General features: G+C 42.2%; 1 protein-coding gene across 3 annotated transcripts in view; it reads left to right on the top strand.

The window, feature by feature from the left end:
- drosha (drosha ribonuclease III) overlaps positions 1 to 23,466 on the top strand; it is a 146,420-nt gene extending 122,954 nt beyond the window's left edge. For all 3 annotated transcript variants that reach the window (XM_085171598.1, XM_085171597.1, XM_085171599.1), the window contains 5 exons: positions 2,052 to 2,134; positions 3,667 to 3,770; positions 7,309 to 7,401; positions 8,391 to 8,437; positions 22,829 to 23,466. In XM_085171598.1, coding sequence (XP_085027724.1) covers positions 2,052 to 2,134; positions 3,667 to 3,770; positions 7,309 to 7,401; positions 8,391 to 8,437; positions 22,829 to 22,959 — 458 coding nt within the window. In that variant the 3' untranslated portion in view covers positions 22,960 to 23,466. The remainder of the gene's footprint in view (positions 1 to 2,051; positions 2,135 to 3,666; positions 3,771 to 7,308; positions 7,402 to 8,390; positions 8,438 to 22,828) is intronic.
- Positions 23,467 to 24,316: the final 850 nt, after the last annotated feature.

The following is a 24,316-nucleotide window of genomic DNA, read 5'->3' as shown; positions in this document are numbered from 1 at the left end:
TCCACCGGTTTCATATGCAAAAAAAATTATTGCGCTAGCTCACGTGGTTCCGGTTCTACAGGGATTTAAAAATAGTTACGCAAAACGGAGCGTGCCCTCTCAGACCGGCTTTAAAGGGTTAAATAGAGAACCTGGGGTGGAGGGTGGGTTGGGCTTTGTGCTCCACAGTCCGATCATCCTATTGTCCCTCTGGACGATCGCTGATGACCGATAGCACCACCTGTGTGGGAGGCAGAGGAGGTTAACATGTACCCGTTATCCACCCACCGTAATGTACAATGTGTGACCCAAACACAGAAAAACTCCACAACACGCAGGGAAAAGAGTTTATTTCTCACTTCCAGCATGATGAGACACTTACATGTTGACATACTGTACGATAAATGGCTTTATTGTAATTAATTAACATAAGTGGACGGATGTCAGCCCAAACAGATATATAACATCTGCACGGCTCTTTACTTCTTCACTTTAGACCTATAGTTCTCCTAAGTCATCCAGTCTGTTTTCTGTGTTTAAAATAGTTCATTCCTGTCTTCTCCGCTTTGCGTCATGATCTCCGCACACACAGCAGGATTTTCCACCCACGATAGCGCCCAGTGGGGGGCGGAGATAAGAAGATGAAATAAACAAAGGCCTCTGCAAGTGCACTAACATCAAGCTCTCGTTTAAAAATCAAGCCAGTAGTCAGAAATATACATGTCTGTCTTACAAGTTATAAATGAAGATGCCAAATGAAACGACAGTGAGGCAGATTCACTGTATTTTTAATTAAATTGATCGCTAAATTTGATTATGGTTGATACCCAATACAGCCCTACTCAAGGGGGGTTGCTGAGCGGCTTGCACAGACAGGCCTGAGGAGCTTAAATAAAACGCTTTATAAGCTGACGTGAGCTGGTGTTCAGATCAGCTTATCTGCGAGGGTTTGGCCCTTAATAAATTCCAGTATTGATTAGGCTGTAACAGATTCTTCTGGCAGATCTCGAGTTTTTTTTAATCGCCTACCCATCACATATAAATGTCCCTCAACCCTCAAGCACCTAGGTGTACATCAAATCCGATAAATTAAGCTAGAGATAACATTCACTTGATTTCAATCCTGCAATTAAAGGAAGTTCATGGTGGACTATAGGAAGGTATAAGCTGAACATGAGCGCAGGGATTTGCATGCAGAGGGAGAATGGAAGCAGAGAATTGGAGGAGACCTTTCGCGGTCCACATTAGGCCAACGGGGGGAGCAGGCAGGGACAGGAACTGTGATACAAAGGGAATAGAAAATGAGCCATTCCAGTTTGGTAGATTAAATGAGGAAAAAAAAGACTAAAAAGCACTAATGTTTTTCAGGCCAGCGTTCAATAGACGGTCCATAATGCATGAATCACAAAACAACACGGGGCTTCATGTCATTTGCCTTTCAAATCATCCCTCAAAAGTTTGCAGCGGAGCAGAGTTGATGACACGGGAAGAGGACGCGGGGCAGCGCTGGAGATGAGTGCAGCTCTTCTGTATATGAACAGTTGTGCCCTGCAGCTACAGCGGGCCCTCACTGGCCTCCTGAAATATATTACCTATTATTTCTCTCTCATGTCCCACTGTCTTAGTCACAGGGATGAGTGAATGCAGTGGCATCTAATAGAAGGGGGAAACAAAGGGACAGCCATGAGATGAAGATGACACCCAGCACCTTCTGCTTACATTTATTTATTTTTTCTCAGAGCAGTTAGGCCGCCAGTTATTTATTCAGCTTGACATACAATTTTATCTTATATATGACATGTTTCTCTGAACTCTGTGTGGCCCTTGTAGTTCCAATTTCCTGTGTGATAGAAAAGGACAGTCGGCTGCAGAGCCATCTTTTCCAATTGTTAACATTAACATCACGTCCCTCGCCGAGGGAGGCCGCTGCTCTGGTCTCTCTTCTGGTCTTTGTTAATGTTTTATTTACTACACAAGCAGAAATGGAGCTGATTGTTAAACAAAGCAAAGCACCCACCTCCTTTTTTTTTTTCTCGTTTAAAAAAGGCGTTCTGTCTCTTTTGTTTTCGCAGCTTTCATCGCAGCTCTCTACATTGATAAAGACCTGGAGTACGTGCACACATTCATGAACGTCTGCTTTTTCCCTCGACTGAAGGTGAGTCCCTATTGATAGCTGTTCACCGCTCGCACCTGATCAATGAGCTGCTGAGCCAAGCACCTAAGAGAGAGACGGAGAACGAGCGAACCGGGGGGAGATGATGAGGAGGGGCGCTAATGGCAGGGCCCTAATGGCACTAGCATCGACGCGAGGCCTGAAGTGGTGCTTGGCTTTTGAATGCCTCTCACAATGGCGGCTTGGGTGGCTATTTTAGTCATCTTTAATGGGAATCTCAACGGCGTTGGGATGCATGCATTGGCTTGTTAATGTTAGTCGTCTGTGTTTTTCTATTGATCCGAGAAGTGCTTGAAGTTGCTGACGGTATCCACTTCTGGAGCGTTGCGAGAGCTGAATAAGTAGGCTTCAGTCAAAGCTTCAATGGCGAGATGCGCCTTAGGAAGGACGGGCATTATATCCTTAAGTGCTCAAGTCTAAGTTTAGATAGAAGAGCTCCGTTTTTCCCTTTATTACCGCTGCTGCAGTGAAAAGACACAAACTGAAACCGGGCGTCCGTACACACGCGCATGCTCGTGTACGAGTTTCCCACACAGCGCGGACCTCTCCTTGTGAAGCTGCTCCAGCGGTCTGATATGCCATGCTAATTGCTGTCTTGGTGTGCCTCTCCAGGGAGAATCCCCAGCTCTAGAGGAGCTGAGCTTTGCGTCATGGTCGCTGCAAGAGAGCACCTCATTTCCACTTCCAAGAGAAAAGTTGTGAAACAGCCAGCATGTCTCCTTACATAGCCCTCTGGAAACCACAGTGTTGCAAACTGTGCTGCTTCATCCAATTTAGATGGAAATAGAGAAGCAAAACCGGGAACATAAATGCTCCTTTCCTTATGTTCGCAGTTTTTTTTTCTTCTTCCCTCCATTATGCATGTTAAGGTGTTTGCATGAGAGTGAATGCATCACCGCACTCGAAATGTACAAGAGGTAGGCTATAAGCTACAGCCAAATTTCTCAGCCTTCAGCGAAAGGAGTGTGGACGCCCCCCGGAGAGAGGAAAACCGGAAAGGAGGAAGAAGGGGAAGCAAAGCACGAAAGCAAGAACAGTAGAGATGGAGGGGCTGCGAGGGAGCTGCAAAGCGAGAGAGAAGCAGAAGCACTCTTTGTAGAAAATTAATAGGAGCAGACAGTTCTGGATTCAAAGTCTGCCTTTTTATGACAAGGCTGCTTCCCTGTTAATGGAAGGGCTTTTAGAAGTCCCCCTTGGATAAGAGAAATGTATCAGAGCTGCACACCTGGGAGACTCCCAGACGCTCTTTATTTCTGGCCGGGGATTGGCTTTTGTCTTAAGTAGCCTGTGATTTGTGCTCACCGCCAAGACATAGATGGAGAGCCAGTCAGAGAGAGCGCAAATAAGTCCAAAAGGGGGTAAAAGCTTGGAGATGGCAGGAATGAAATAAAAGCATGAAGGAGTGAAGGAGAACGGTTGTTACTGCAGTTCATTTTCATTGTTTCTGATTCTTTGAAATGAGTGGGTGAAGAGAGATAGTTTGGTCACAAGTGTGCGTTGTTTGTGTGTTGCAGGAGTTCATTCTGAACCAGGACTGGAACGACCCCAAGTCTCAGCTGCAGCAGTGTTGTTTGACCCTGAGAACGGAGGGCAAGGAGCCTGATATCCCACTCTACAAGTAAGGCCACCATATTACCGAGGCTTGCATAAATTTCTTTCGGCATTATCTAGAAGTGCCAGTGTGTGATTAGTTTATATTTAAATACAAACTAAACAGTTATAATTTCTTGGCCCCATCAGGCAAGTTTCTTACCTGAAAGCCACACTCTTCATTGACATAAACCATACAACAGAGACAACTGTTCAACTCGAGGCTTCGTCATAGTGGCAATTCAGTACAGAATCAATAAAGTTAAGAATTCTACTAATGTCAAGAATCAAACAGCTCTTAGAACTTAAAAAACTTTATCAAAAACTTCACATGGGCACAAAAACAAACAATAAAACTCTCATGACTTATAGTATTTTGATTGTAAAAACTATGAGAAAACAAGCTAAAGCTAATTAAAATACCTAAAACATGGTTTTGAATTTCATATTGGCTATTTTGTAACTTTAGCTAATGAAGTAATTATCCAATAGTGATTTATTACCTAACCAACCCCTGGGAGTTAGCCTAACTAGCTACTCAACATGGTTTGCACATTTGTCTTGCAAGTAAAAGTCCCTCAGTTTGATTCTGGGAGACACAAATCAAACAGAACCGAGCTACCTGCTGTGGAGGACTCCTTGTGAATAAGGGAGCAGCTAAAAATAGCTTTGAATTCATTCAACTTAACATCTGGTTAAGCTAGGTTGTTAGCATCCAGCCTGGTTCACAGGCAAGCTAACATTACCTACCAGGATACTGAAAAAAGGCAGCTACCTAACTTAGCAAAGTACATAACATCAGCTACTTCAACCAAAGTGCTCATTAAATAGCCATTCATTGTAAAATGTCTTGATCAGCAAATGTTATAAAACACAACAGAGTCACACAGCTTGCTAACCGTAGCTTGCCTGCTAACTGATTTAATTGTTTGCAGACTACTGAGCGGATTCTGGGTGGCTAACTTGCCGAATTAACATTTATGTCTAAACATAGCTTTCTGCAGAACTAGCAGAAAGCAGTGCAGCAAGGATACCCTTTCTCCCATTTTTGTGCTTTTCTTTTGTAAATACTGTTTTGGTCATTGCTTCTTTATGCTTAGAATTGTAGGCACACATGGTCAAGGATTTTTATCTTCATCTTTAACTCCGCTCTAACTGACTAAACACTACTTCACGCTATTTAAGCTATTTTGCCATTCATTTTTCAGAGCAGTTTCAAATCTTTTATGGCTTATATACAGTGATGAATTCTTTAACTTTTTTATAGCTGCATATTTCGATTAATCTAGTAGCCATTTATATTTTTGCAAGTTTTTTTAAGCAGTCTTAAGATACATTCAAGTGCTGCCACTTACTTAAACATTTTAAGCATAAAATACATATTGAATTTGAACATGACATCTTATTAGCAATGGTAAGAAATTAAATTTTTGAGATTAAAGATCTAATCTAAGTGTGTATACACATGGTTGCACCGTACACTTGATCAGTCTCTTTAGTGTGAGCCCAACTCTGCAGTCCAGAAGGGTCAGGCATCACGTGGGCTGCAGCACAAATTCAGGGAAATGAACTGGCACAAACATAATTTACAAGACTACTCGTCATCATTTTGAACAGCTGTGTAAAGGTCTTTGTTGTTGTGATGGGAAAAAAGAAAAGATAACTAAAACGATCTCTTATTTGACAAAAAAGCCAAGGAGCAAGTGTCATTTGACAGAAAGCTTTTGAGAGCTGCCACGATGCAGTGTTTGTGTCACCACTGGAAGCCGGCAAACACAGTTTTCTCAGAACAAAAAAAGAAGAAGAGGGGGGGTCGTCTCGAGGCTCACGGGTGGTTGGAGACGGAGCGGTTCGGCGTACAATGAACTCCACAATTCAGCATCTAATCTGTCCCCTTTTCCTCCCCGTCTCTCTTCCCTTGTATTTATTTAATCGTCTTTCCAGTCCCCCGTGTTTATTATTCCGTCTATCTGCCCAGCGGATGGTGATTTTTTTTTTTTTTGACACAGCACAGCTCTGACACCGCAATCAACACTTCCCTCCCCAAGTCCACTGCCCACAAGAACGTGAAGGAGAAACAAATAGAGCTCCTGGGTGACCTGAATTTCAACAATTCACACAGCCCCACATGTACAGGAGACACAAGCTTACATAAAACCCAGCCTTTGATGAATGGAAGGCTTCCCCTCCCATCCTTGAGCGTAATTACTTCTTTCTTTCCCCTTGTTTGATGTATACACAGTAGCAGCCGGTAATATTGAGCATTCCTTTGACCACCTCGTGAGATGACCTGACCCCTGTTGGTCGATAAGGCAGACTCATACAACTTTCATAGCATTTCATGGAGCAGTTGTTCGGCGTCGAATCTGTCTTGCTGTCTGTCTTCGAAGTCTGCGGGATTTGTTTACAAGCGTCAAGGGTAGAGAAACACAGAGTGAGACTAGGGTGTGAGTTGGAAAGAAAGAGACTAAATTACCAAAAGAGGCAGGAAAGGACGGGGGGGAAAAAAGGAGAAGGAAAGGAGTTAATGTACCGAGCCCCCTGCTAAAGGTTCCCTGGTGAATGTGCCTGGCTGATGACAGATCGACACCTCAACCCCGCGCTCTATCACTTTCCTGTACATCTCGACACACCAGGGAGCGCACATATACACCCATCTCACGCTGTACAGAAAGTGGCCTCAGTCTGGAAGTAGCTTTTGGCATGAACGCAGCGCCAACGACTTCCCGACGGCCCCGTAGATTTCCCTTTTATTCCGTCTCCTTTTGTGTTATTTTAGCGCCGCGATAATTCCAAGTGACACGCTCTCCCCGTCGAGATTCGGCTAAAGCAGCACACGCAGGAGTCTTATTTGCTCGGCACATGCTACGTGCTTCTTCATTTGTAAGCGAGAAAGGGGGGCTGAATTATTGATAAAGTGTCATAAGTGACCACGTCGCATTAAAAATGGATTTGCTCTCCTGAAATAAGTAAATTGTCTGTGAATAATTTAGGTGACTCACAGCTTGGGTCTGAGATGTTTATGCTAATGTTAACATTTCAAACAACTGTCTTGTACACATGTCCCTGCAGAAATAAAACAAAGTCAACATCTGGCTCCTTCTTCTTCGTCGTCTTTTTTAAATGAGGTACATCTGTAAATTACTTCAGTGATAGTCTCTTGTCATCGCTCCCTCTTTAGCGTTTTCATTGTTTACCCTTCTAGCGCGCCGAAGACTCGCAGGTCTCTCAAAGACTGTTGTCACTCTTTTATTTCAGTTCCTCTCTCAACGTGTCACTTATTTATTTATTTATTTATTTATTTCCCCACACTCAGATCTTCAGATCTTCAGATCTAGGTGTCAGAAGATGAGTGCGGGGACTTTGGGAGGCTTTAAAAATTGTTTGTGTGTCCCTCAGATGGATTGCGCGTCTTCTCAAAGAGCGCTCTTTAGTCGAATTACATTTGTTCCAATTCGAAACTTTTTTTGTATTTCTCTGAAGGACGGTGTCCCCGAGTGTCCTTGTGCTTCTCTTTTTCTTATTATTCCTAAACTCTGCCCTCCTTCCTCTGTTGCATTTTGCAGGACCTTGCAGACGGTGGGGCCGTCGCACGCGCGCATTTACACCGTCGCCGTGTATTTCAAAGGAGAGCGAATCGGCTGTGGCAAAGGCCCAAGGTGAGTAAGATGGTACAATATAATAAGACACAAACAAGACAAGGCGTTCTCCTTCTCAATGCACCGCTAATGGGCTCCAGAATAATGGCTGCACTTTATTGATGGCGTTTATTATAGCAATTAAGCTCTGGCTGGCCTATTTTATTGCGAGAGACATTATACATCATGAAAATGAATCGATCCGTTATCGATCCGATGTAAATTCTGTTATGGAAATATCACTTTGTGCCGAGGAGAGCTTGACGAGGCGGCGCTGCTGCTCGGGCTGTGTTTAGGTCTACCTGAGCTATTGTGTTCACACATTATATCTATTTATTTTTATTATAACCCCCCCTTCAGTGTTGAGTTGCACACCTTTTGTGTGTGTTCGCATATTCATGCTTTTGTAAAGTAAAGAAAGTGAATCTCTGCGCCGAGGCCTTTTCGGGGTTGGAGGGGTTGACGATAAAGCTGCAGCTGAGCCTGCGAGAAATGAAACCTAAATCCATCAAACATCTTTCGCCCCCCCCACACACACACACATGTGAAAATCCCCTCCACGACCCCCTACTTGAAACCGCTCTCTCTTGCACTAAGCTGGCGATAAGTTTGTCCCTTCCACAGAATCTTTGGCAGCTTACTGTTTTTGTATTTACATGACTTAAGCTCCCAGCCACCTCCACTGCTGGGCTATGATCACACACCACATAATATATACGGAGGGGACGGTGAATCGCAGGAGTAAACAGTGCCCAGCGTAGAGCCGCCGATAGGCTTACCTTTTGGAAATGCGTGCACCGTGTTACCTGAGATTGTTAGCGAAGAAGGGCTCCTTGGAAAACAAATATAATGCACTTTTGATAATCCTCTCAATATTGGTTGTGGGGTATTTTTCTCTTCTTCTTCTATTTTGACAGGAATTCAAAAAAAGGGACATTTTAAATATGCTAAAGACCTTTTTCTCTCTCTTTCTCTGTCTCCTTTTCTTTAAAAAAAAATTTCTAATCTAGCATCCAACAGGCAGAAATGGGAGCTGCGATGGATGCGCTGGAAAAATGTGAGTTGTTCGGCAACAAAGACCTCTCCTCGCCGCACACACATAAACGTTTTCACACTTTAAGCCCTTCACATGCTTTGCCTCAGTGTTGAATATTAGCTTTGGCTGTACAGTATGCAAGATGGCTGGCAGAGAGCTGTGGCCTGACCAGCCGGTTGGCTGCAACATATAGGACATTAGGTTGTTTGAAGTGCTAGCCCAGAGCACAGGCATGGGGCCTAGCCAGAGATGGAGAAGCAATAAAACAAAGACGGGGGAAGCTAAGCATCCTCGACCACGTCGATCATCCCCGGGGGACGGCGGCAAGTTTGTTTCGAGAGCCACGCAAAGTTTGCATTTTTTTAAAAATGTTGTTTTCAAGCGCTTTTTAGAGACCACGAGAGCGAGGCTGCACGCTCTCTTATGCTCAGCGCTCCTCTTCAGATTTGAAGGAGTGCAGCTGACGCGTCCCCCTACGTGCTGCTTCACTCCTTGGCTGTTTTCCATCTTGTCATTGTCTTTTCATCAAACGCCACTTAAGGAAAACAGGTAACGTCTCATTCGCCGCTAAGTAAAAAATACAATTACACGGCTCTCAGAAACACATCCACGAGCCTCTTCCAACACCTCCAATTTGCTTCCTATACTCTGAATACGTACGTGGGCATAATAACCTCCATTAAACTGAGAGTGGAAAGAGTTTGGTTGTAATATTTGGACCACGTTCAGTTGCTAACTGTGTGACCACATTAATCAAATGTACAATTTGTTCTTTACTCAACTAATTAGCTGGAGGTGAACACAAATGGCTTTGTTGGAACAGGCCTGTGGAACTTGCAGAGGGCAGAAAGGTCAAACTTTGATTTCATTTGGCTTCTAAATGAGGCCTCCAGCCACTTGTGATTGATACTGTTTGCGCACCCATGCTTTAGCTTTTTATGAAACATTAGCATTAGCGTGTTATTATTTAAAGCCGCTCTCTCAGCCTCCCTCTCTCCCTCTGTTTTTGGCTCCCTTTTTCCCTCGCCTCCCTCCCTCCTTATCAGGGGGCGTAGTTCAGAGCACACAGTCTCTCTCCTGTGTCATCCTCCCTCCCTTAATTCCACCCGTTTCCTCTCCCCAGTGTACACCTCTGTCACCATGATTGATAGATGCTCATTCCTAGTAAATGAACATTTCCCCCCTCATAAATTGCTGTTTCATGTGACTAGATTAGCAATGCCTTTTAAAAGGTCAGGTAATTTAAAATCATCTCTTCAAGTCTTCCTTCCTTTGGCGCAAAAAAAGCTTCCAGTTCTAGAGCTTTGTTTGACTTTGCACCGTCACTTCATTTAAACCCACTAATTTACAAGTCAGCCGTCAGTTTGATGTACTCGCTGCTCACACCGACCTGTCTGTTATGATACTCTGAGCAGTTTTTAAGAACATTTACAGAACTCTGCAGAGATTTTGAGTCACCTCTCATTTTATATTTTGTTTTCAAAATGGCATGGAGTATTTGGTATCACTGCCCTTATTCTTCAGCATAGCTCAAACTCTCTTAGACAGTTCTTCAAGTAGTCTTCAGGAATAGTTCTGTGGGATTGTTGAAGGACATTCAAAGCTCTTCTTTGGATGATGGCTGCCTTTTGTTCTGTTGTCTGACAAGATGACGGGGGCGATCGTGGCTCAAGAGTTGGGAGTTCGCCTTGTAATCGGAAGGTTGCCGGTTCGACAGTCTCGGACAGTCTCGGTCGTTGTGTCCTTGGGCAAGACACTTCACCTATGGCCTACTGGTGATGGCCAGAATGGCCGATGGCACGATATGACAGCCTCGCTTCTGTCAGTCTGCCCCAGGGCAGCTGCGGCTACAACTGTCTTGCCTCCACCAGTGTGTGAATGTGTGTGTGAATGGGTGGATGACTGGGTGTGTAAAGCGCTTTGGGGTCCCTAGGGGGGACTAGTAAAAGCGCTATACAAATACAGGCCATTTACCATTTACCGTGACACCACACTGCATCAGTAATGTTGAGGTCTGGGTTCTGGGGTGGCCAATAGATGATGCTTCATTGTGTGTTTTCCTGTTTGAGCATGATTTTACAGCATCATCAGTGTGTTTGGGATCTTTTTCATGCCTAAACACAAAGCTGTTGCCAATCAAATGCTTTCCATATGCTATTGGACGGTGGATCAAAATCTGATTGTTCTTTGTCGTGCTCATAATTTCATTAGTTTTAACAAAAGCCCCAACACCACTGGCTGAAACGTAGGCCCAAACCATAACAAATCGTCCACTGTGTTTTACACATTACTGTAAACCAGCGGTCCCCACCCCCCAGGCCACGGCCCGGTACCGGTCCGTGAGTCGTTTGGTACCAGGGCGCAAGAGTTGAGGCTCAGGTGTGAAATTTATGGTTTTCAGGGTTTTTATCGCTAACTTGGTTTCCCTGGGTCTTTTCCCGTGTTGTAGTTGCGTGTCTTATTTTGAAAGAAATATTTACGTGTTACCATAGCAACCAGAGAGCATTAAGGGGCGGAGAGGAGGATGTTACTCTCAATGTTGTTGGCGCATTTCAGGAGGACGCTGCTAATAAAGTTGTCAAAGGAGCTTGCAAAGAAAAGCGTCTGGACTTCTTTAAGTCGCTTGAAGACGTTTGAAGACGTTTCACCTCTCATCCGAGAAGCTTCTTCAGTTCAGTTGAACTGAAGAAGCTTCTCGGATGAGAGGTGAAACGTCTTCAAGCAACTTAAAGAAGTCCAGACGCTTTTCTTTGCAAGCTCCTTTGACTACGATGACCTGGATGACTGAGAACCTTCACAGACATATTGCTAATAAAGTTATTAGACAGTCAATTCGCGTTTATTATTATATTTACAAAATAACATGGTTTTTGTCTTGGTCGTATCATTTTATTCTGTTGTATTTATCCGCGACACCTTCAAGGCCAGTTTGTGAAAATATTGTCTGACATTAAACCCCGCTCCGTGGCGCAAAAAAGGTTGGAGACTGCTGCTGTAAACAGTGTTGTACCTCTCTCCTGAGCTCGTATTGATGATGATTTGAACCAACAGTTTCTAATTTCGACTCATCACTCCATCAGACCTGTTTCCACTGATTTTCAGTCCAGCTCTGGTGTAATTTAGCATACCTCAGTCTTTTCTCTCTGCTCCCTTTCCTTAAGAATGACTTTGTGACAGCCATTCTGAATCTTTTCTCACTTCTTAAGGACATGACTTTCAGCTCATCTGCCGTAGATGGGTTTTTTATGCCTGCCGCTTCTTCTTTTGTCCTCCACTTGTCAAGTTTCTACAAATTTTTTTGGGGGGGACGCTCTGCACACGATGCTGAGATATGCCAAGTTTTTAGCTAATAGCTCTTCAGGAATCACCTTGTTGGTACAAAAATACTATTTTATGCCTGTCAAACTGTGTTATCTTTGGTATTTTTCAGAGATTCAGCTAAAGAAATGGGAACAAATTGTGTTTTTGTGACAGGCTGGTAGTAACAAAGTGTCTAAAGATAAAATTTAAAATGGGTTCTTTGCTAAGTTCGCTGTTATGTGTAAAAAACATTCCTGTGAAAGTGGTCAGGTACACGGCCTGGACTGAAAATAAGTGAAAAGGCTGCCAATGTCTAAAGAAACCCTGAAGAACTGTTGTTCAAAGCAAAAGAAGCTCAAGCTCGAGACTTTTGCACAGCACTGTAGATAATAGCTGCGTTACAGGGAGGTATTCTTAATTGTAGTCGTTTAAGACACGAGTTGTGAGAACTAATGTTGATGAAATGGTTTTAAAAGACCATGAATAATGAAAATCCTTGCAGTTAAACCTGCCTGTAAAAACTTCAGTGAACTGTTGCTTGTTTTTAGTCCAATCGCTTCCATCTTTCACAGATAAGCCTCATTAATTAAAGATCATATTTATTTCAAATGAAATATAGTCTGCTGATCATTCCTTATTATTCATAACTTCGTGTTCAGGTTTAAATGAATTACTTTGGTATTGGAAATCATAGTGAAAATTCATTAATTCCATTGTTGGACATCTTTTTGTTAAGCTAAATATGCAAGGTCAGTCAGCAGGGTTCAAACACACTTTGAAGGATTTGTGTGTCTCCTGACCATGAGCTTGTATAATGAGACTGGAGCTCATCTGCTGCAGAACCGCCTGACGCATCAACTCCTATTGGAGCCGCATTGTCTCTCATGTGATTGTCAAGAGCCTCGCTTCATTTGTTCGCATAGCAAGACTAATCAAGGACATTAGCCCCGGTGTCATGTAATTCGTCATTGATTGTCTTATTGGCCCTTGGTGCAGTACTGGCTTACACCATTACTCCTCGTGTACAACAGCCCTACCTTGTGTTACTCTCGGATCGAAAACAACTCGACGCAACGTGTCAGGATTCATTTCCATGTTTTATTTAAAGCCTCCTCGAGTATCAGCAGCACTTTGAGCGGGATTGAACTTTTTGTTTCTGCTGCAGAGCTTTTCCTGCCTGACAGAATCGGCGGCTCCAGCGGTGTCAGAGAGGTGAGAGACATGGCTGTGTTCAGTCAGACAGCTCAGAGCTCATTAAAGAGACCGGGCCCCAATATTTGGTGTGTGTGCTGTCTGTAGCTGATCCGCTGGTGGCTCAGCTGATTCACATTTCATTATTTGATGGCCCGCGTTTTGACAGTCTCCTGCCTGTGTCTGTCAAGGTAGAATTAAATGTTAACCAAGGCCCAGACTGGGAGAAACATGAGTGCAAACAAATCGAGCTGAGAGCAGCCAGGTAGGCGAACGAAATCGACGTGAGGAAGGAAAGAAAGAAGGAGCCGGTGGTGCAGTGTTTCTGAGGCCCTGGGGCTCCATGCACCATGCACCGTTAGGTCTAAGGCGACATCAAATATACATGGAAACGGCTTAAGCATTTATCATTCATCCTTACAGATAGTACAGTGCCTGTTTAAAGTCCCATCTCTCTATGGCTCAGCCCCTCCCATTGCCGCTTTTTTTCCCAGCTTCCTCACAGCTGCTTGTTTCTCAAACAATACGGTATCTGTTAAATAAGAGCCTCAATCTGCCTAGTAGCTGGAAGGGGAGCTGCATTCTTTCTTTAGCTCTCTCTAAAACCCTTAATCTCTTGATAAAAGCACTGGATGGAAAGAGGCAAAGTAAAGTACAGTATGCAGGATCTCCATTCACTGGCTTGAATCTTTTGTTTGGCCTTTGGCACGATGGGAAAATCCCTTCATCAGCACTGCTATACAGGCACACTATTGGCTTGTTGACTGATGTTGTGCGTGTGAGCTGTAGGTGATGGACTCGGTCTATTGTGCCTGAGCTTTGGCTGAATGGTGATAGACCAGTGTATGTTCTTGAGCTCTTAAACGGGAGCTGATCTGTCATCACAGATTCTACCTCCAGCTGTTTATATTTAAAAAAGGAAGCCAGTGCAGACGTGCTTTAAAGCTGCATTTTTCTCTAATGACCAGCAGAGGGTGACTCCTCTAGTTAAGTCCAGTTCTGTGGAAATCTATGGAGAAACTGCCTCGACACCCTTAGTCTGTGGTGTCAGTAAACATGGTGTCAGTTAGTAGTTTTCTGTCTTATTGAATCATAGGGCGTCAGCGCATTTGAGTTTTAATTTTCTCAACTTTGATATTCGGCCAGTGAAATCGCATTTTACTAGAAAGGAAGGAACACTTCCCAAAAGGAAGCTCGGTTGACTTCTTTCTGCCCTTAGAAATCCTGGGTAGATAAGTGCTGTTGCAAACAGGCATCCGTCCATCATTCCATGACAGGGTCCTCCAGACATCCTTCTACCCAGCAACACACTCCATTTCCTCCTGAGGGATTCCAAGATGTTCCGGGGGTAGACAAGATATATTATCTCCCAATCAGGTTCTGGGGCTACCCCGAGGGTGTCCTTATACACCAGGGATCCTCCGAAAGAAGGCGCCCAGTTGGCTTCCTAATCAGATGCCACCTTGAGCAGCAGCTCTACTCCAACATCCTCACCTGTTCTCTAAGGATGAGCCCAGCTTCTTGAGAGCAAACTCATTTGCCAGCTTATATTCATGACCTTTCTCTTGAAGTCATTCTCCTATGGTCATGAGATCTGGGTGAAGTTGGAATATAGATATATGGCTAATATGAAAGCTCCACCTTTTGGCCAACTCTTTTTACCATGAGCAGGTCACTGTTTTACCTTCCCATCACTCATTAAAAGATCCCAAGATCCTTAACTCTCTCACATGGGGAATCCTATCTCCACCAGTCCAGAGGAGGCAGCGAGAGTCGCAGGTGCTGACTGTTATCTTGACAGGTTTGCACTCTGCTGCAAACCTGTGCAGGCTGAAGGTCGATGAATCCAACAGAACCACATCAGATGCTTTCTGAGGCAGAGTCCCGCGGCATTCCTGAGGAACGCCGGGTTCTTATAACTATATTCTTATAACTATGCGCCAGGTTATAAAATCCTGTAATGACGGTCCCGCGTTAATACACGTTCCAGCCATGTATTCCAGCCCTAACCCTAACCTTATCGCTAACCTTAACCAGCATTTTAATGACGTTAGATAGTGTTTTCCAACGCGATTTAGGTAAAACAAAAGTACATGTGTAGATTCATTCCAAACGGTTTTCATGTTTCCTCATTTTTCTGATCTCGTATCTTGGGATTATGTTGGGTTCAATGCAATGAACATTAATGGAATCGTAATTTTATGTAAGTATATTGGGTGTCTAATGGCGGTTGGTTAAAGCCAAGGATAACGGTACAGGTGATGGGCTCAGTCGGCTCTGTCAATTGTGAAGTCGTGTCACAGCCTTAAACTTTGGCTGAATAGTGAATGCTGAAGCGAAAGGACAAAAGAGGGAGCTGATCTCTCATCACAGATTCCACATCCAGCTGCTCGTCTCAGCACTGCTGCTGGTGGGCACAACAGAGCGCGTTGTTGTGCAGGGCCCCCAACTGCCAGTTCTGCACCTGAATCTCAAGCCTGCAAACCTCCATCCTTGAGAGAAATTACTATGTTGTCAATTAACAAAAAACCTGTGCGGAGCGAAGTGTAATAACACTTTAACCAAAGCTAATCAGCATGCAAAGAGCACCATTTCTCAAAGGTGCTTTTCTGCAGAACGCCGGACGGCTGAGAATTCACAATATGCTTTTGTGATGCCCAACACAGGCCGAAATGAAAAGGCTTGTGTATCCTTAGCAACCATATTCTTTGACGATTGCTCTTGTGCTGCATGTTAAACAATGTAAATGGCCAAATCTTTATTTATTTTTTTCCTCTCGAGTGGGTTATTCTCAAGTCATCTCCTAGGGAAAAATGCCGCTGATTTCCATATTTTAACTGCAATATGTAGTTTTCTCTCCGAGGCTCACCAAGTGTTGCTTACTCACCGAAAGCATATTGAAATAGACTGTGTGTTTCTGTGTGTTCATGCATGTGTGTGTTTCTTTCAGCATGCTTTTTTTTTTTTTTGCTCAGTGTTCTTTCTTCAGGTTTTTTTTTCCTTCTCTTTTTTTTAATAGGATATTGCTGTTATCACACGCTTTCCTCTCTGTTGCCATAATGACAAATTATAGTGTTGCAAGGGGAAGAATACATTATCCTTTTCCATTCACAAGCCGGACACATATTATATGGAAATTGCAGGGTGGGGGTTGGCAGTGGTTCATTTGCCATAGTAGGTTCTTGAATTTTGATTACAAGAACTGATTGAGGACGACCAAAGCACTGCATGGCCTTTAGTCGCTCATGGCTAATTCCTCCTGGCAATCAGTTGTAGAATTTGCTGTTCTGAAGCCCCGGCTAAGGCCAATTATGCTTTAGTTCATAAACTGACAGGAAAAAAGAAAACTACCTCACAGCTCTCTAGAGAGCTCAAGGTGACATCTTTAAAATATTTCATATGCCTAAACAACTCTCCAAAGAATTTAAATTAAATTGAAAGGCAACCTAAGCCTCGCATGTAGGAGGCTGGAAATCCTTTCAAAACATGTGAATGCACAACACCTTTTCTCTTATCTTTCATTTCAACATTAGAGGGGACATTCTTCAACGTGAAACCCTTTCATGGTTTTCGAATTACTGATTATCAGCGCCAAAGTGGAGGTTAAACACAACGCAGATGGTTAATGTGTCCCTGCAACATGTGAGAAACATTTTCACTTGTGCTCCTGTGGTTTATCTTTGCAGCCGTGGTCATGGGTCTGCAGCGGTAGGGCGGCAGCTTTTTGCAGAAAACACAAATCCACAGCAGATAGTCGAGTAGTTGTCTAAAACCCTAAGGCGCCACGTTATCAGCTGTGAGTTCACTGTCTGGACAATAGAAATAATTAAATTTTCACATTTATTGGGGGATAATGTACATTATCTACTCATGATACAGCTCCTAAGTATTTAAGACACTGCCGTATTTTCTGTTGTTTGGCTCTGTACTGAAGCACACTGGATTTTTAAATAACATGGTCTGAGGTAAAACAAGAATCCTACAGATGCTTAGAAAGCCTTCAAAGATATTACATCGCTGAATTGCTTAAGTTAAAAAAGCATGAGCCATAAATGAATACCTCTTCCATCTTTATTACGCAAATCCTAACAGCAGAACCAAAACACTCATTTTGTTTTGTGGTCAGGACCTTCAGAGCAAATGCAGTCTCTGCTAGCAAGCATGCAAATTCAATGAAAATTAGCCATTAAATCCAGATTTTGCATCACTGGCAGAAACCAATACCTATTAAAATGTAAAAGGTATGTTGTTTGCATGCAGCTCTAGCAAAGTAAACCGTATCAGCAAGCTTGTACCATTTAGGACGTGTTTTAATGTTTAACAAGAGCCTGACACAAGGCGATGAGACCTATCAAACTATCAAATAAACCATCAAGAAATTGATGTGTTTCTGCTTCCATGTTTATTATTCTAAAGCTGGTCTTGAGATTTCATACTATCATAATTTTAAAAGGTCTTTTGCGTTATCTTAAGCAGTAGGAACCATGTAAAAGAGCTGAATTGTAGCTTGATGTTGATGATTCTTTGTGTCCATCTTGGGCAAACAGGCTAGGAGAATATTATTTTATATGAAGTTCTTGTTTTTTGAAGACCCAGCAGTGAGAATTTGAAAAGCTGTTATTTTGTTAATGGTGTGTTTAGACCTGCAGCATAGTAAAGTTTTCTATTCAAAGGCACAAATCGACTTGGGGCAAAAGGAGCCGAATATGCATCCGTGCAAGTTCAATATATTTCACCTTTAGTGTTGTGATAGCATATCAGATCAGATTCTCCTGCAGATTGTGGATTTTACTGAGACCACCCATTATCAGTAAGCTTATTGTCGCCCTTTAAAGGAAGCTGAAGGTGTATATTCAACTTTGAGAAAAGCAAAATAGAGGACTTGAAGAAAAGTAAGGGAAACTGTAGGATTTCCTTAGAAGTTCTGGAAATATCCTCCCGTGAACCTATTCCAAGTATTGATTGTACTTTGGAAGGAAGTAATTCTTCCATTGGCTGTTAGGGGCTAATAATAGCGGATTTCAAAATGGTCCAGAAACCCATGAGATGAAACTTCACTTCACATTTGTTCTGATGCGCCATAAGACTAGTCAGACATCAGGAAAGACCTTAAGAACTACAGTAGATTTTCACCAAATACCTGCAGTTCTTTCCAGTGTCATATTTATAGCTAAAGGTGTTTCTATATTAACTCTTATTTCCAAAATGCAGGTGTACAAATGGCTGATGAATAAAAGAATAATCTAAACCTTTTACTGTATCTCCTTTAACCTTCAGTTCAAGTTTATGATGACTTAAATGTGTCTCAGCATAAATACCAAGTCCTATTCACGAGTTCTGAAAAGACTATAGCGAGCATTTAGAAATGATGTTGTGCAATGTGATCTCTGGAAATGGAAAGAGTGAAATGCATTAAATTAATGGGTTTTTGCTTCCCTTTTTTCCCCTTAAACATATTTCAATCTTCAAACTCTTTGTCTGCTCATTGCATTAGTAATCTAATGCTTCAATCAACAATTCAGGTTTTACATTGGAGAGGCTGTTAGTTATTAAACAGGCAATTCAGTTTGGCCTTAAAACGAACCTGTGACCTCTTTCTGTTCTGTTTGTTCAGATGCTATTTTACTTGGCGCGGTGGTTGTCCTAACAGTTGGCATAATCTGGCCTAGATGACCTGGTAGAACTCAAGTAAACTCAACACACTAGCAAAAAAGAGGTTTATTAAAACTTCATACATCTGGGCCTTGAAATGTAGGAAGTCTTTCACTTGTAGATTGAAAAATGGAAAAAGAAAGCATGGTCTTACATGAAAGGAAAACCATAACCCTTGACTCTTACATTGAGGGGATCTAGTTGCTGTGGAAGGTTGTGGTTTGGGTCCACTTGTCCCCTTTAGAGACAAGATCAATACAGCTCAATACTAAGTTATCCTGAGTGCTCTCCAGATGACAAAGCACGTATATCCTGGGATGGGATGCCTTTTATTCATGAGGTACTGGCAGAAAAAAAGAAATAAAAGTTGGACACAGCTTCCATAATATCTCCCACTGCTTATAGACTCTGCATTCTGAAACAGCATGTTGTTTTGGGGTTTGGGAGCTAGCTTGTTCATTCATTACAGGTAAGTTCTCGCTTCTGGCCAACATATTTTTGGGTGGTTTGGAGCCAGTAAAATGGTTTAAGCTGCCAAAACCCTTAATTAAAGCTTAAAAATGCAGAGCCTGAGGTTACTGGTTACTGGTAGCTATGTTCATTTATTCTGCCTGTTAGACGAGTGCTTTGTTTTTGTTACTTCATGTTGGCTTCAGTCCTAGAGATTGGTGGTTGGGAATAAAGGTTCACTGAATGGTTCGAGGATTGTGAAAGTGATCTAAATCAAATGCTGTGACCTTCATAAGTCACACATCCATTCTGTCCAGTTTAACACTTATGGATGAGTTTGGACTGTTGTTTCTTTTCATCCCGAGGCATAATATACCTAGTTATGACAGATTCCACCAAAGTCTTCCTGTTATGCACAAGGTGTCCTCTGGTGGTGGTAATGACTCCATTTCCGAGACCTGCAAATTCCACATTAGGAGATTGGAGGGATGGTGCTAAGCTGTGATTGGTGAGCCCAAACCTAGCCTAGCTTCAAGATTTGGAAAATCAGTGCCACATTAAAGGGGAAAAAAACTCTCTGCAGTTTGTCATCCATTTGTATGAATCCAAATTTATGAAAAATGATAACTTGATACTTGCAAAGTTCGCAGAATTGTACAAAACACACAGAGGACCTTATTTTAATGTCCTATAAGCACAGACCATTGTGGCTCCTCTGTTTTGCCTCACAGGCTATCTTTAAAACGTTTGAGGGAAAAGGTATTGGAAGCCCAATTTGCCTGAGTTTGCATGGTCATGATCAGTGACTGGAAAAACTGCACAGTCAAATGTGTGTCTCAGCGAGTAGACACAAACCACCGGGCAGCTGTCATGCATGCTGTTTTAAATTGAAGTTTGCAGTGGGCAGGCACAGTAATGTAAACACTTAATGGAAAATTACCTGAGCAGTGAATATTAAAATTACAAACGGTGCTGCTTGGCATGAAAACTGAGGGAAGTTGCTTCTTTCAAGACGACACCGGTGCACCAAATCTGGTGTTTTCAATCTTTTTAAACGAGTCACTGCTCTGTTATGTGCTTAAATCATTTTAACTGAAGGGAAAATGTATTAACAATAAGTAAAATAATCTCTCCTACGTATGCCAATATGATCTCATTCCAGTTTGTCCGATGTGAGCTTTTGTTAGTACTCTGAGAAGTTAATTACCTTTCTTAAGCAGCCAAAATAAACTGTCAGCTGCCACTTTCTGAAATTGTAACAGGCATTTTTGTGTCACCTTTGAAAAATCTACTCAAATGTCTGAAACATGAAGAGAAAAAGCTTAAGTAGCTTAAAAAAAGGAATGCATCACTTTTGTTCATTAGCAGTTAACATTTTGATGCTAGACTCACTAGCTTGGCCTTGGCCTCTCTTCTTTTAGATGACTTCATTCTCATCTTGATTCTTTGATTCTTATTTTGAATTGTTCCTACTGCTCTTGTGAAATACCAACCAACACGAAGAAATGTTTTTGATTGTTTTTTTAAAGTAACTGATGTTTCAGTTGTTTTTCCCACAACTTTTTCATCTTTCACAACCATCCAAAGCTCCAAGATTGCAAATACGAAGGAATTTAATCGATTTTGTGTCATTTTCAGCACTTGATGAAAAAATAAATAAATTGGGTATCTGAGGCAAGCAAAACTAGTTGCTTCTACTTGTGTGATTTCTGTAACATTATTTATACAGTTATCTTCGTAGTACTTACAACACCTTTGCTACAAAGTTCCTATCCACCATTGCTTGCTGTATTCTTGGGTTGGGTGATCTGCAAAACAAGCCCAAATCTTCACCCCTCCACCACCGTGCCTGACAGTTGGTATTACGTGTTTGTGCTGACATGTTGTGTTTGGGTTTCTCCATATTACAGCCAAATACCTCAACTTTGGTCTCATCTGTCCAAAGATTGTTGCAGAAGTCTTGTGGGTTGTTCATGCTGCCATGTTCTCTTTAGACAGAAGGTCCATTCCTTGAAATGCTCTATGACAGCGGTCCCCAACCTTTTTTGCGCCACGGACCGGTTGTGTCCGACAATATTTTCACGGCCCGGCCTTTAAGGTGTCGCGGATAAATACAACAAAATAAAACCAGTACCAGTACCAAAAAAGAAGATTTATTCATAAAACATGGGAAAAGACCCAGAGAAACAGAGTTAATGATAAAAATAATTAAAAAAAATAACAATAAAAACTGATAAAACCCCTGAAAACCTTAAATTTCACACCCGAGGCACAACTCTCGCGGCCCGGTACCAAAGGACTCCAGTCCGTGGCCTGGAGGTTGGGGACCGCTGCTCAATGAGGCCTTTACTGCAGCCACCTTGAGTTGCTTCATTGAGTTGCACTGGCAGCTCTTTGGACCTCATATTGAGAGTTCATCGAAGTTCATCACTTAGAATTAACTCCAGATCTCTAATCTACTTTGTTTGTCATGAAATAACAAGAGAACAGGCCTCAACTGGCCACAAAAGCGCTTCTCAGTTACTTTAGAGCCTTTGAAAACACAGGACTATGTACAACGGCTGTAATTCCTAAACAGTTAAAGCAGTGTTTTTGTTAAAGCCCTTGAGTTAAAGCTTAGAGTCTGTGCTTGAATGACAGCTCAATTGTTTCCTTTATAATCCACTGTGGTGGTGCATAAAGGCAAAATTGCAAAAGAGAAAAAAAAGCGTCTTTGTCTAAAAACTTCCGAGCCTGAATCTACGTGGAACCTCTTGCAAATGATATTTTTAATCTCAAAGGTGTTTCTTTCCCTTAAAGGTTAAAAAGTTTAAATTAAACAAAGGTGTAAACACTTAGTCATTGTAAAATTGATGCAGCAGAATACTTAATAAAATATTCCTTTGTGTATCCGTCACTCGGGCCAGATATATCCGTATTCCCATATTTGCTGCCGTTAGCCTTTTAAGCAAAATCTCCCGAGTACGCCACCCCCACAATTCACAGCTCTTAATGAAAATATGTGACACAGAAATGTGGAGATCTTGAAACAGAAACCAATTTGCGTCTTGGTGGAGACTTTCACAGAAAGCGGTTCAGAGTGTGTCTCTCTGATTGACACGAGTCCTGAGCACTTCAGTTGTTGTGGTTCCCACTTCCTGAGCCTGGGCTCCCTGTGTGTTTCGCCACATTTGGAGACGACTCGAGCCAAGTTGGCAGCGAGCAGAAAACTCAAATCGAGGCCTCAGAACTTCTCTTTAGAAACTAATGGCTGATGTAGCCAAAGCTGCAGTTTGCTGGTTGAACGCCAAGTAGTAGCAGCTTTAAAAGAGGTTTCTAAACGAGCAGTTTAATATGAAAGTTTTCAAATAGACACAATTTCAAAACTTTAACGGTTTCTTTTGTCTGCTGCTTATATACCTTTAAGCTCGTATCTGTTTTTGTTTGATATTCTTCCTGCTGTCACACTACGCCATCTTATTACAGATCTCATTTTCGAAATGTTCGCTTGTAATTATGTTATCAGATCTCACAGTCATTGTGCTGAAACCAAACAAGGCCTGTCTAATTCCTTGTTACTTCATCGTTATTAATGAAATAACAACATGAGGGCAATTTAATTTCAGTACTGCCTGCAACATTTTCGCTCATTTGACCTAAGTGACAGCATGACACATGCTATGAAAACCATAGTCAGTGCAATTTGGGAACTAAATTGCTGTCCTCACCCAGTTGGAAACTGACCTTGTCTCCTCATACCTCTGCTTCTGTGTTTCTCTCTCTTTATCTGTTCTCCTTGGTCGACTCCTGTGTTTCCCGCTCTGCCTCTCCCTGTACCAGATAACTTCCCACAGATGGCTCATCAGAAGCGCTTCATCGAGCGGAAATACAGGCAGGAGCTGAAGGAGATGAGACGAGAGCGGGAGCGGCAGGAGAAGGAAACCGAAGACTCGGAAGAGTACAGGAAGTGACAGCGCCTTCTTTGGGACAGCCAATCAGGACCCGGGTCCACATTAGGGAGCCTTCTCTGCAGATGTTGCAGCTGTTCAGGCAAGAGCTAGCAAAACAGAGGTGCCACTAGTTGATCGTGAAGATGTAGTAAGGAAGATAGATGGGTTTTAGGAAGGGATCAAGTGGGTCGAAGTGACCGTTAACACAAATATTTTGGGGGAAACTACCTTTGTGCCCAGTATTTTCAAAATAAAAGTAGGACAAAGGGCAAAGGGAATTAGAAATGAAGCCTCATGCATTCATGTTTTATGCTGTTTATCACTCCGGCTCTATCAAAGGTGGCTTTATGTCTTATGTGTATGTTAAATATAGAGTGGAACCTTTTTAAAAACAAAGCCACAGCAGGACCTCACCGTGTTACTGGCACATGGCAAAAAAAAAACCCATTTTTTTAAATGGAGTAAGAACTGTTAAATAAACCATCAGAGCATCTATTGTAAATAAAGTTTCTGATTCTGGTCCAAAAAGTGAGATTTTCTTATTTATTTTTGTATTAATTGTAATCCCCTCCTACTCTGATCTCTAAACCTCTAAAACAGGATGAGTCCGTTATACTCCCTCACTACAGTGTCACCATCTGTCTCACATCTGCCACTCATCCTCTAATAATCAAAATGTGATTTTTTTTTCCCCTCTCCTCTACTCTCTTTTTAACCTCTCTCTAAATCCGATTGGCTGTCTAACAGATCTTAATTATAGATTGTCTAATTAACAATTTCCTCAGCTCAGTAGCCTCTGGATCCAGCTATTTAGCAAAAGCCGTCATATTAATAACTATCTGACGTCTAGAATCGGGTCTTTTATGCTGAGATTTATTGTAGATAATAAATACGTACCTGTGAGGATGGTAGCTGTCTAGCTTACTAGCCTGTGGCTGCTGTCACATTTCAGATAAAAGTTACATTTTTCTTCATAACTAGAGGGAAGAAAGTGAAAGTGGTCCACTAGAGCTGCCACACAGCTGTCTGTCAAACAATGTTATTCTGAAAGAGAAAACCTCACAGCAGCTGATTTTTAGAGAGATTTGAATGTTTTATGTAAATAGTAAGAACTTCTGCCAATAATTATCTTACTGAGCATTTTTGGCTCATGGAAAACATAATAACTAAAGAATAATCATTTTCTCATTCTTAAAGGTTAAAGCTGTTCTGAATTTGTTCATTTGCGCAATTTGTGAATGAGGCCGGTTGTCATGGCTACACATTAACAACCAACAACTACAAATCTATTTTAAGTTAGACCGGGAGCACCGTACTTCACAACTCACAGAAAACTGAGGTTTTTTTGATAAAAAGAACAAATAGGTGCAAATAATAC

The sequence above is a fragment of the Neolamprologus multifasciatus genome, chromosome 9 (assembly GCF_963576455.1).
Source record: "Neolamprologus multifasciatus chromosome 9, fNeoMul1.2, whole genome shotgun sequence".
Classification (NCBI taxonomy): Eukaryota; Metazoa; Chordata; class Actinopteri; order Cichliformes; family Cichlidae; genus Neolamprologus; species Neolamprologus multifasciatus.
Note: the sequence above shows the minus strand (reverse complement) of the source record. Positions and strands in the feature narration are given on the sequence as shown.